The sequence below is a fragment of the Dermochelys coriacea genome, chromosome 1 (assembly GCF_009764565.3).
Source record: "Dermochelys coriacea isolate rDerCor1 chromosome 1, rDerCor1.pri.v4, whole genome shotgun sequence".
NCBI lineage: Eukaryota > Metazoa > Chordata > Testudines > Dermochelyidae > Dermochelys > Dermochelys coriacea.
Window position 1 is genome coordinate 241,516,960 of NC_050068.2, and position 12,063 is coordinate 241,529,022.

The 12,063-nt window shown below is 41.3% G+C and overlaps 1 protein-coding gene across 2 annotated transcripts in view; it reads right to left on the reverse strand.

The window, feature by feature from the left end:
- Window positions 1-12,063, reverse strand: part of CACNA1C (calcium voltage-gated channel subunit alpha1 C) — a 721,739-nt gene that overhangs the window by 246,325 nt on the left and 463,351 nt on the right. For both annotated transcript variants that reach the window (XM_043517771.1, XM_043517767.1), the window contains exon 6: window positions 3,302-3,463. In XM_043517771.1, the coding sequence (XP_043373706.1) occupies window positions 3,302-3,463 (162 nt within the window). The remainder of the gene's footprint in view (window positions 1-3,301; window positions 3,464-12,063) is intronic.

A 12,063-nucleotide genomic window follows, 5' to 3' on the forward strand; every position in this document is an offset into this window, starting at 1 on the left:
TGGTGATGAATCAACATGGAAAACAGAGGAGGAGGAAGGAACTGGCTCGCATAAGGAGAATACAAAGGAATGTTTCTGTTCAGTTCATTCCTTCATCTTCATTTGTTTTCCTTTAGCTGTATTTCTAATTAGTTTGTATGTTTATGAACAAATATCCCTCTGCTGAACTGTTTAAAGCAGGGGTGGGCAAACTTTTTGGCCCGAGGGCCATATCTGGATACAAAAATTGTATGGAGGGCCATGAATGCTCACAAAATTTGGGGTTGAAGTGCAGGAGGGGTGAGGACTCCGGCTGGGGCGCGGCCTCTGAGGTGGGGCCAGAAATGAGTTCAGGGTGCGGGAGGGGGCTCCGTGCTGGGGCAGAGGGTTGGGGTGCGGGTTGGAGGGGTGAGGGCTGCAGCTGATGGGGGGGCTCTGGGGTGCAGGAGGGTGGGACTGATGGGTTCAGAGGGTGGGAGGGAGATCAGGGAGGGGCAGGGTTTGGGGCACTGGAGCGGGTCAGGAGTGCAGGCTCCAGACAATGCTTACCTCAAGCAGCTCCCAGAAGTCATGGCATGTCCCCTCTCTGGCTCCTACGCAGAGTCGCAGCCAGGTGACTCTGCGCACTTCCCCATCCACAGACACTACTCCTGTCTTGATTCTCAGCCAATGGGAGCTGTGGGGGCGGTGCTTGGGGGGGGACAGCATGCGGAGCCCCTTGGCTGTCCCTACGCATAGGAGCCAGAGGGGAGACATGCTGCTGTTTCCGGGAGCTGTGCAGAGTGGGGCAAGTCCTAGACCCCACTCCCCGGCAGAAGCTTGAGGGCCGGATTAAAACATCTGAAGGGCCAGATGCGGCCTCAGGGCCATAGTTTGCCCACCCCTGGTTTAAAGGCATCTGCAGATTTTTCTGATAAAGTAAACAGAAAAAATGTGCAAACTGCCTTAAATACCAAAGGCCACATGTTTTCCTCTTTGGGGCAGAAGTAGAGCTGGGCAAAATTTTTGGCCTGAAAGCTTTTTCCAGTAAAAAATGCAGATTTGTCAATACTGAAACTTTTCATGAATTTAGTCAGATTGCTTTGGTTTAAAAAAAAAAACTAAAAAAAATTCTGAAAAAAATCAAAATATTTCCTATCAACATTCCTTAAATGAGATGCTTCAATTTGAAATGACTTTTTGTTTTAAAATTTCCTTTAGTTTAATTTCAATTTTTATTAAAAGCTCAAAATCAAAATGAAGCTTTTGATTGACCCAAAATATTTTTTTTTTTACTTTTTGATGTGTCAGAAATTTTGAAAAAAATTGTTTTTGGTTTGACCCAAAATTAATTAAAAAATTTTTTTTAACGTGCCACTGAAGCAAAAAATCCGTTGTTTTCGCAGCCATAGGCAGACGCTTACGGACACATTTTCAGAATGGGCACTTCACACTTCCCTAATGCAGCCTCACAGGCATGGCCTAAATCGGAAAAATGCATTGTGGCAGAAAACATGTTCACTAAAACATTTTAACTATAAGGGTGTTACCATTATTTTGCCCTCAGTTTGGACAAAGACAGTCATGTTTAAAAATGTGTTAGCTGGTGATGGTTGGCTTTAGATCCTTCTAAACCTGGAAAATCCCATTAAAACAATTGCAAAAATCAAGAGTGTAGGAAACTCAAGTTTCCACTCAGTAGTGAGTGGTGCTATATAAATGTCTAAATTTGACAAATACTGTAGCAAACTCTTCTTTTTGGTTCCTGAGCTGTCTATAGGGCCACTTACACCAGCATCACACAAACACACATCAATCACGAAATTCCCAAAATAGTGCAAAGGAAATTGTGAAACTGTCTACACCCAGCACAGCATCTTGGAGCAAAACCCTAGAGTTTTTGCTTTCTTCTAGCTGGTAAATCAGCAGCACCCAAGTACCTCCCTGCACTATCAGGGCCAATTTAATCATTGCTCTACGCTTTGTGTTGTCATATACACACCAGTGCACAGATACTGTCTGCTGGATGTTTAAACAGTACCAGATCATAATAGTAGCATTTGATATCCTCTCCATTCTGAAAACTGACCATTTATTCCTATCCTTTGTTAACTGGTTAAAAGATAGGAAACAAAGGATAGAATAAATGGTCACTTTTCAGAATGGAGAGCTGTAAGTAGTGGTGTCCCCCAGGGTCTGTACTGGGACCAGTACTATTCAACATATTCATAAATGATCTGGAAAAAGGGGTAAACGGTGAGGTGCCAAAATTTGCAGATGATACAAAACTACTCAAGATAGTTAAGTCCCAAGCAGACTGCGAAGAGCTACAAAAGGATCTCACAAAACAGGGTGACTGGGCAACAAAATGGCAGATGAAATTCAGTGTTGATAAATGCAAAATAATGCACATTGGAAAACATAATGCCAATTATACATATAAAATGATGGGGTCTAAATTAGCTGTTACCATTCAAGAAAGAGATCTTGGAGTCATTGGGGATAGTTTTCTGAAAACATCCACTCAATGTGCAGTGGCAGTCAAAAAAGTGAACAGAATGTTGGGAATCATTAAAAAAGGGATAGATATATGACAGAAAATATCATATTGCCTCTATATAAATCCATGGTATGCCCACATCTCGAATACTGTATGCAGATGTGGTCACACCATCTCAAAAAAGACATACTGGAATTGGAAAAGGTTCAGAAAAGGGCAACAAAAATTATTAGGGGTCTGGAACGACTATCATATGAGGCGAGATGGCACTTTTCAGCTTGGAAAAGAGACACCTAAGGGGGGGATATGATAGAGGTCTATAAAATGACTGGTGTGGAAAATGTAAATAAGGAAGTGTTATTTTCTCCTTCTCATAACACAAGAACTAGGGGTCAACAAATGAAATTAATAGACAGCAGTTTTAAAACAAACAAAAGGAAGTATTTCTTCACAGAACGCACAGTCAACCTTTGCCAGATGATGATGTGAAGGCCAAGACTATAACAGGGTCCAAAAAAGAACTAGATAAATTCATGGAGGATAGGTCCATCAATGGCTATTAGCCAGGATGGGCATGGATAGCTTCTGTTTGCCAGAAGCTGGGAACAGGTGACAAGGGATGGATTACTTGATGATTACTTGTTCTGTTCATTCCCTCTGGAGCACCTGGCATTGGCCACTGTCGGAAGACAGGATACTGGGGTAGGTGGACCTTTGGTCTGACCCAGTATGGCCGTTCTTATGTGCTTATGTTCTTTGCACTGGGGTAAATGTTATACAAGGTGCAGGGCAACAGTAAATCGAGCCTCCAACCCACCCCCCCACATGTAACACATCTCTTACCCGGTAATCCGCCTTGCACTAAGTAGCAGGTCTTGTGCATCTTCCCCATGAATAGCTCCAGTCCAATGATGGCATAGATAATTATGACAAACAGCACCAGCAGGGCAATGTGCAGCAAGGGGACCATAGCCTTGATAATGGAATTTAAAACCACTTGGAGACCTGCAGAGAGGGAAGAAGGCAATAAGAGAATAAGCCAAAGCTAACACAACCATCGTGGACTGTAAACTACAGACAAATGCTTCATTTTTATTGGGCATATAATACCAATCCCCATCCCCCAGCATTTGCTAAACTGATAATAGTGACTTACATTTATACAGCACCTTTCATCCAGAGGGAGCCCAGAGTATTCTACAAACTTACCACAGCAAACCTGACTTACAAAGTAAACTACTGAAGGGATCGTTTCACCTACCACTGAATGCTACCACCTCTGGGATGGAACACAGCAGCTGTTTCTGCAGATTCTCAAAAATCAGTTATAAAGTGTTCCTCAGGGGACATATCAACTCCTCCTCCTCTCTCTCAATGCCTCTTGTCCACCTCTGGAAGGGAGGGGGAGGAATGGGGATGAGGCGCGCTTGGGGACAGGGTGCGGAAAGAGGCAGGGAAGAGGTGGGCAGGGATGGGAAGACCGGGGGTGGGAAGAGGCAGAGCGGGGGTGGGAAGACATGGGGCATTGGGGATTTGGGTGAAGGGGTGGAGTGGGGGTGGGACCTGGGGCCAAGTGGGGGTTGAGCACCCCCTGGGACAACTGGAAGCCAGCGCCTGTGGGTCTGGGAATCAAGAAATCTGGGTTCAGGGTTCTGGCTCTGCCATAGAGTGTGACGGTGAGAAGTCACTTATGTGTGATTTGCAGAGGGTGTTGAGCATCCATAACTCCATTTGAAAATGATGGGACCTGAAGGTTCTCAGCACCTTGGACTTCTCTGGGCCTCAGTTCCCCCACTTCTAAAACACGAATAATAATATCTACATCACAGGAACGCTGTAAGGTTACTGGAAATTCACTAATGTTTACAAAGTTATAAATCCTCATTTGGATAGTGAAAATACAATAAATAGCACAACATTATTATGCTATTAACGTTGGGAGAGAGGAGAGGGTTCCCAATGGATGTCTTAAGTATCTACTATCCTTCAGCTGAGAAACAACCAGTTCACAATTATAAGTTCCTTAGGGTTTGCAATAGCTGTTAGCCTTGAATTAACCCAGTCATGTCTCCTACAAATTCTGTCATCTTATCAAAGAAGTTGATATTAGCTGTGATTTCTGAAACATGTGATTCGAGTTGTAAATGTCTGCTGTATACCTACCAAGAGAGTTTGTGATAACCATTAACTTTTCAAATCTATTGTCTAAGATCTAGGCATTTTAGTTTTTACTACTGTTTTAACAACTAATTTAAATGCATTCTAATGATGATAATACATTTCTAAATAAGCATTTTCACACTTACGTGCAAACCACTTCTCATTGACAGAGCCGACTGGGTCTTCTAATTTGCTCAACTGATCATCCCAGCACCCAGTAAGAATGACCAGAGAATATGTCAATAGTCAGACTAATTAGATGGTTCATTCACTTGCAGTAACCTGAATCAACTGTGAATATCGCTATATTGTTTCCATTTTCAGAGAGCACTTCTTGAGTGGTTATAGTCACTTGCTTTACAGTTTTATGATTCACACCCCCTCCCAAGGTGTGCTGTATTCAGCATGGAATACCCTGCTTCTCATATAGTAATCCGTAAATAAAATACAATATTGATGTTATCAGATGTTCACCTCACACTAGAGAAGGATGTCCTGCCAGCTCAGTTGTGGCATTCCCACTGGGGATTAGCTATGGATGGGTAGCCATGCTCAGGAGGAAAATATGGCTATGGCCACCTAGAAGATCAGTTATTTTCTGAGCCAGTCAGAGATGATTTTCCTTTCTCTAATTGCTCATTTTGTTCACCCCACCAGTCTGAATTACCTGCACATACAGAAAATTAATTGTAGTCCATGTCAGAGAATGGTGCTAATTTATTCCAGACAAAAATTTAATCCCAAATGTTTTTAGGAATCTCACAGTAAAATAAAAACCACTTTCCCACTCCACAATGTAAAATCATTACATGGGAAATGGCAGAGAGAGGTCTGAACCAAACCCTGAATTTGTCTAATTCCAACAACTTTATGAAACGTCAGATCAGGATCGAAAATTTGTGGATTTATAATATCCTACAAGTAAGCAAAGGAAGTTCTTAATTGTCAATGACTTTGGAGGCCTCACCAATCCTAAATGTAGTCAAGACTTGGAGGTCAAGTATTCTAAGACCCTAGTCTAATATTATTCATCATTAATTATTATTTTTATTAATTTATTTAACATTCATATGAGGATTTCCCCAAAGCATTTGAGAGGAAAGATAACCATGACGATGCATAAAAAGTTCTCTCTTTTTAAACATACAAAATGTATGTCTATCATCAGCCTCTCCATTAAAGTGCTCAAGTATACTGCAGATATACAGGGTAGACAATGTTAGTTCAAACCATTGTGCCTTTTGTTAAAGTGGTGGTTGTAAAAAATCTAAAGCTTTCACCATAAACAGGAGATGGTAAGGAGTTCAGACAGCCCAGGAGAACTGGTACCACCAAGAGATTTATATGGCTTCTACTTGGGTTAATTAGAAAAAGCTTCTCTACTATAATAAACCAACTTTGAAGAAAAGAAGAGAAAAGCTATTGAATAATGTTATCATGAATTAATGCAAGTGCTTTGCAGTATTCCATTAGGACAAACTGTTTTCAAATCCAAATGATTCCACTAATTAGCAAATCGTACACACATTACTGTTAAAGTATTCACAGAGGTTCTAGAAGTTGAAAACTGCTAACAACGAAGCAACTTTAGAGGTGTCAGCTCAAAAAAAAAAACATGCCAGAAGCTACTTGCAGGAGAAAAAAAAACCACTCACAACATTTATCACCATGTGTCCTGCATTGTTGACAAGTTATCACAGTATTATTTTTCTGAACTCCTGCAACACAAACAGATCTCTTTGACTCACAAGGGGTGTCTGAGGACACAGTCGTGGAGTAGCAGAGGAAAGAGAGAGGGATAGCAGAGAAAGAAGAATGGGAGTAGTTGAGGGAGGACAGTGGAAACAGCAGTACAAAGAGATTTTCTGTTTAAAATAAATTTAAAAAAGCCATTGAAATGGTCTCAATCTTAAAGAGGCAAACCCTGAGGTCTGTGCCAGTCCTGAATAGGAGGGCTGCCACTGGTTAGATGTGTCTGTTCATCAGGGAAGTTGGTACAAAGTTTCCACCCCAGGCCAGAGTCTATGACTGCCAGGGGCTAGAGGAGCCCCTGCAAACCCCTGGAGGAGGAGAGGATGGGAGAAACCGCATCTAAAATGTTCCTTTGCCCCAAGCTCCACCTGTTCCCACTCTCCCCATGCTGCCATGCATGGAGCTCACCCAAACTGGGAACTCACAACATGCAGGGGAGTGAACCCACTCCACCACTCTATGCCCCATCCAGTCCTCATTCTCCTGTACAGCGAACCATTCAAGTTACAGTTTCCCCCTGCAGGCATGGAGAAGGTGCCAGGATATGCCACTAACAGAGAAAATGGGTAGTATTTACTCATAAATACATTCTAAAATTAAACTGGAATGGTTTGTTATCTGGCAAGACCAAACTCCAGATTCTGGATTTAAAAAAGAGGATACCATCAACTGTCCCATTACGGCAGAGCAGAAAGCTGCATCTTTACACTCATAGGTGCTGAAACTAGGGGATGCTGGAGGTGTTGCTGCACCCTCTGGCTTGAAGTAGTAATAACAACCCAAACACATGGTTCCAACCATCAGCACCCCCACTATTGTTCCAGCACCACTGCTTTATAGAGGTTAGTGATGCCATTCACTAATGCAGGCGAAGCAGAGTCCTGATCTTAGGTCTGGCAAGTCAATATGAAATGATGTTCAAATATTTGTTGTTTTTCAGTATATTTATTTATTTGTGGAAACCCACACAATGTGCTAGGTACTCTTACACATTCATGAAGGGATGGTACCTATTCTGAAAAGCTCTCAGGGATGGATAAATAGACAGGTGGGTAGAGGCTAGGGAAGGGAAATCACAAAAATAAACTATTTGTAATTTTTCAGCCTACTCTTTTATTCTGGTAAGAATTTAAGATCTTAAACACCTTTTAGTGTTTATTTCCAAAGCACTTCTGTTTACCTTTAGCAGACTAGTATGGCTGCATGCTGTTGCCTGAAATTGACTCCATAAATGTTTCAGCAAGCAAAACATGTTAGCTGCATTCTCTGGGCTCCCAGACTATAGTATTTATTTACACCAATAAAATGTTAAAAATATTTATTATATAGGAACATCACTACTTTTTTTTTGCCAGATCAAGGTCCTTATGACCTTCTAGAGGAAAGCAAAGATTTAGTGTACAAAACCCCCCATACGCCTGTGGGAGGGAGGATTGGAGTCAAATACAGCATGGTCCCTCTTCAAAGCTATGGGCAGTCCTCTGTAGGTTTAGGATGCCAGAGCTGAGGTGGGAGAGGTAGATTCAGGGAGCAGTTGCATGGTGCTGTATATTCCCTTCAGGACTATGGGATCAATCCTGTGAGGTGCACTCTAGCCACAAAATAGTTAAGAACATTCTTAACTTTAAGCATGTGAGTAATTCCACTGAAGGCAATGGGGCTACTGACATGCTGTAAGTTAAGCACATGCTTACGTGCTTTTTTGAGAATGCTCAGCCCCTTGCAGGACTGATCCCTACCTAGATTTCTGACTGGAAACCCGCACAGGAGCTAAGGCAGAATTATCTCATATAGAATCAACCTCCCTGGCTTTTACTGTACTACTGTAGTGTGTAGAGGAGCACTCTGTGGAAGCTTGACTCCTGAAGACCTGCACTGTCAGGGGAGGGGGAGTCTGGGTCCTCTGTTCATCACCTGCAGGAGCAGACAAAGTGGTTCAAAAGAGAACACTGGAGCCAACCATTAAAAATCCTTTGGCACTGCTGCTCTGTGAAACACATCCAGGGAAACTAGTAGAATGCTGGTCTCAGAGAAGGCAACTGGGCCTTTTAAAGAGGAGCTCTCTTTGGCAATTTCACCTACCTTTAGTTTTGGACCAAACCTGGTTTACTGGGTATGGTGTTTTCTTCTTTTAATCTTATTAATCATCCATTTTTTCCTACAAAGCTTTCCGTCTGAACTAGCGCACAGCACTCCCTGCCTCAGTTCCTAGTCACTTTATTCAGGGCTAGATTTTTATTCAGACTACATACCTGCCCAAGTGAGTAAAATCTCCCATTGAACCTTGGCTTGGGACCAGGCACACAGGAAAAAATGGAGCTACTCACCACTTACTCCCTGGAGCAGGTGAATAGGAAATAGCTGTGGAATGGGTAGAGTCTTGGCTCTCCTCCTGTCCCTATCCTGGCCAAGCAGCTAAGCCAGTACCAGGAGGAAGAGGAAAGAAAGCAAGGGAGAGGGGTATGGGCAGTAATAAGTTGCTACTGGTATCGTCCAACAGAAAACTAACACCTGGGAACAAGGACGAAACGGAGGGAACTAAGACTCAAAGAGATGTTTGAGTCGGAATGCCTCTGGGGGCTACTCCTGGGGTGGTATAGTATATGCACCATTCTTTAAGGTGCATCTCTGTGATGACCCACTTGAAGAAAGTCATTACAGTATCATTTCCAAAGCATGAGATGGATAATCAATAACACACCACAGGGTGGGGGTTCATCAGTGAATATACACAGGGCTGGGCTAAGAATTGGGGAATGCTTAACTGATATCTGTAAGAGCACAGCAGATTTGATCCAGATTTCAGAGGAAGGTTGGAAAGTGACACAAATAACTCCATTATTTTGTCAGTGTCAAGAGACAAAAGCAGGCCATTTTAAATAAATACATTTCAGGAAATGTATTGAGGAAAGTTTCCAAGATTTTCCTCACAGACCATCTTAAATGAATACATTTAAAATGGTCTGCGAGGAAAATCTTGGAAACTTTCCTCATTATTGTGGCAAGGAAAACCTGGAACTGCACTGTTTAGTTCAGGATAGTCCTACAGGAAGGATTCAGGCAGGGGAGGTCAAGCTTAACTAACCCTCTGGAGTCTTGGACGATATTACTGCCATGATGAATAATGGAAATTTAATGGATGTGGCATACTTTGGTTTTCAAAAGTTTGGGCTGTTAAGTGATTAAAAAAATTAATCATGATTAATCACGTGATTAATCGCACTTTAAAAATAATAGAATATCATTTATTTAAATATTTTTGGATTTTTTTTACATTTTCAAATATATTAATTGCAATTACAACACAGAATACAAAGTGTACAGTGCTCACTTTATATTTATTTTTCATTACAAATATTTGCACTGTAAAAACCAAAAGAAATAGTATATTTCAATTCACCTAATACAAATACTGTAGTGCAATCTCTTTATAATGAAAGTTGAACTTACAAATGTAGAATTATGTACAAAAATAACTGCATTCAAAAATAAAACAATGTAAAACTTTAGAACCTACAGGTCCACACAGTCCTACTTCTTGGTCAGCCAATCACTCAGACAAAAAAGTTTGGTTACAATTTGCAGGAGATAATGCTGCCCCTGTCTTGTTTACAATGTCACCTGAAAGTGAGAACAGGCGTTCACATGGCACTGTTGTAGCCGGCCTCGCAAGATATTTACGTGCCAGATGCGCTAAAGATTCATATGTCCCTTCATGCTTAAACCACCATTCCAGAAGTTCTGATGATGGTTTCTGCTCGATAATGATCTAAAGCAGAGCAGACCGACACATGTTCACTTTGATCATCTGAGTCAGATGCTACCAGCAGAAGGTTGATTTTCTTTTTTGGTGGTTCGGGTTCTGTAGTTTCTGCATTGGAGTGTTGCTCTTTTAAGACACCTGAAAGCATTCTCCACACCTCGTCCCTCTCAGATTTTGGAAGGCACTTCAGAGTCTTAAACCCTGAGTCAAGTGCTGTTTCTATCCTTAGAAATCTCACATTGGTACCTTCTTTGTGTTTTGTCAAATCTGCTGTGAAAATGTTCTTAAAAAAACATGTGCTGGGTCATCATCCAAGACTGCTATAACATGAAATATATGGCAGAATGACGGTGAAACAGAACAGGAGACATACAATTCTCCCCCAAGGAGTTCAGTCACAAATTTAATCAACACATTCTTTTTTTAATGAGCATCATCAGCATGGAAGCATGTCCTCTGGAATGGTGGCCAAAGCATGAAGGGGCATATGAATATTTAGCATATCTGGCACGTAAATACCTTGCAATGCTGGCTACAAAAGTGCCATGCAAACGTCTGTTCTCACTTTCAGGTGACATTGTAAACAAGAAGCAGTCAGCAGTATCTCCTGTAAATGTAAACAAACTTGTTTGTCTTAGCAATTGGCTGAACAAGAAGTAGCACTGAGTGGACTTGTAGGCTCTAAAGTTTTACATTGTTTTGGTTTTGAGTGCAGTTATGTAACCAAAAAAAAATCTACATTTGTAACTTGCAGTTTCATGATAAAGAGATTGCACTACCGTACTTGTATGAGGTGAATTGAAAAATACTATTTCTTTTGTTAATCATTTTTACAGTGCAAATATTTGTAATAAAATAATAATATAAAGTGAGCACTGTATATTTTGTATTCTGTGTTGTAATAGAAATCAATATATTTGAAAATGTAGAAAAACATCCAAAAATATTTAATAAATTTCAATTGGTATTCTATTGCTGAACAGTGCGATTAATCGCGATTAATTTTTTTTAATAACAATTAATTTTTTTGAGTTAATCACACGAGTTAACTGCCATTAATCGACAGACCTAGTATTTGGACAAGGTTTCACATCAGAGTTCAATGGTTAAGGTCATGGAGTAGGAGGCAAAATAGGGCACAGGATAGAAAATTGGTTTAAGGTGCAGAAGGCAAAGGAGAGGCAGTGGTGGACACTGTCAGGATGGAATACACTGGTTGTTTCAGGACTAGTAATGTAATTTCAGCATACACCATTTAAAAAGTCGTGTGTGTTGGTAAAATGGGATACTCTTGGTTTGTGTGCTTCCATGGTGTCATGTCTTCTTTATGGTTTCTAATTTTTTTAATTGATTTTCAAATTGAAATCTACCCAAAAAGAGATGAATAGAAAACAAGGGTGTGTGTGTGTGTGTGTGTGTGTGTGTGTGTGTGTGTGAATACAATTATTTTATACTTATAGAGTCTTGTAACACAGTCGTCACCTCAATCCTTTTAATGTCAGGAAGGAATAGCAAAACAAAAACAAAACCCAGCTCTTTCTTCAGTCTGTTTTCTTCCTAGGAGGCAATTCATCTTTCATTGTTCCCTTTTTGTCAGGGCGACCTAACTGAAATAACCACACAATAAAAATTCCCCTCAGCAGGGTGGCCACGCAGTCCCAGTTTTACCCTGTGTAAGGAAAAAGAACGGACAAAGAAGAGGGCGTGCTATGATCCACTCCCTTAGGCTCCAGTTCTCTCCTCTCTGTTTGGAAGAAAGCTCTACTCCCCTTTCTTGGGACCACCTTTCTACTCCACTGGAAACTTTAGGGGTTTTGTGACGTCCTTGTGCATGAGGCTCAGCTTGCAGCTTCACACATCAACTGCTTAAGGGCCAAAGCTTTCTGCCCCTCTCTCCAGGCCCACACCTAAGGCAGTCCCCCACTGGGCT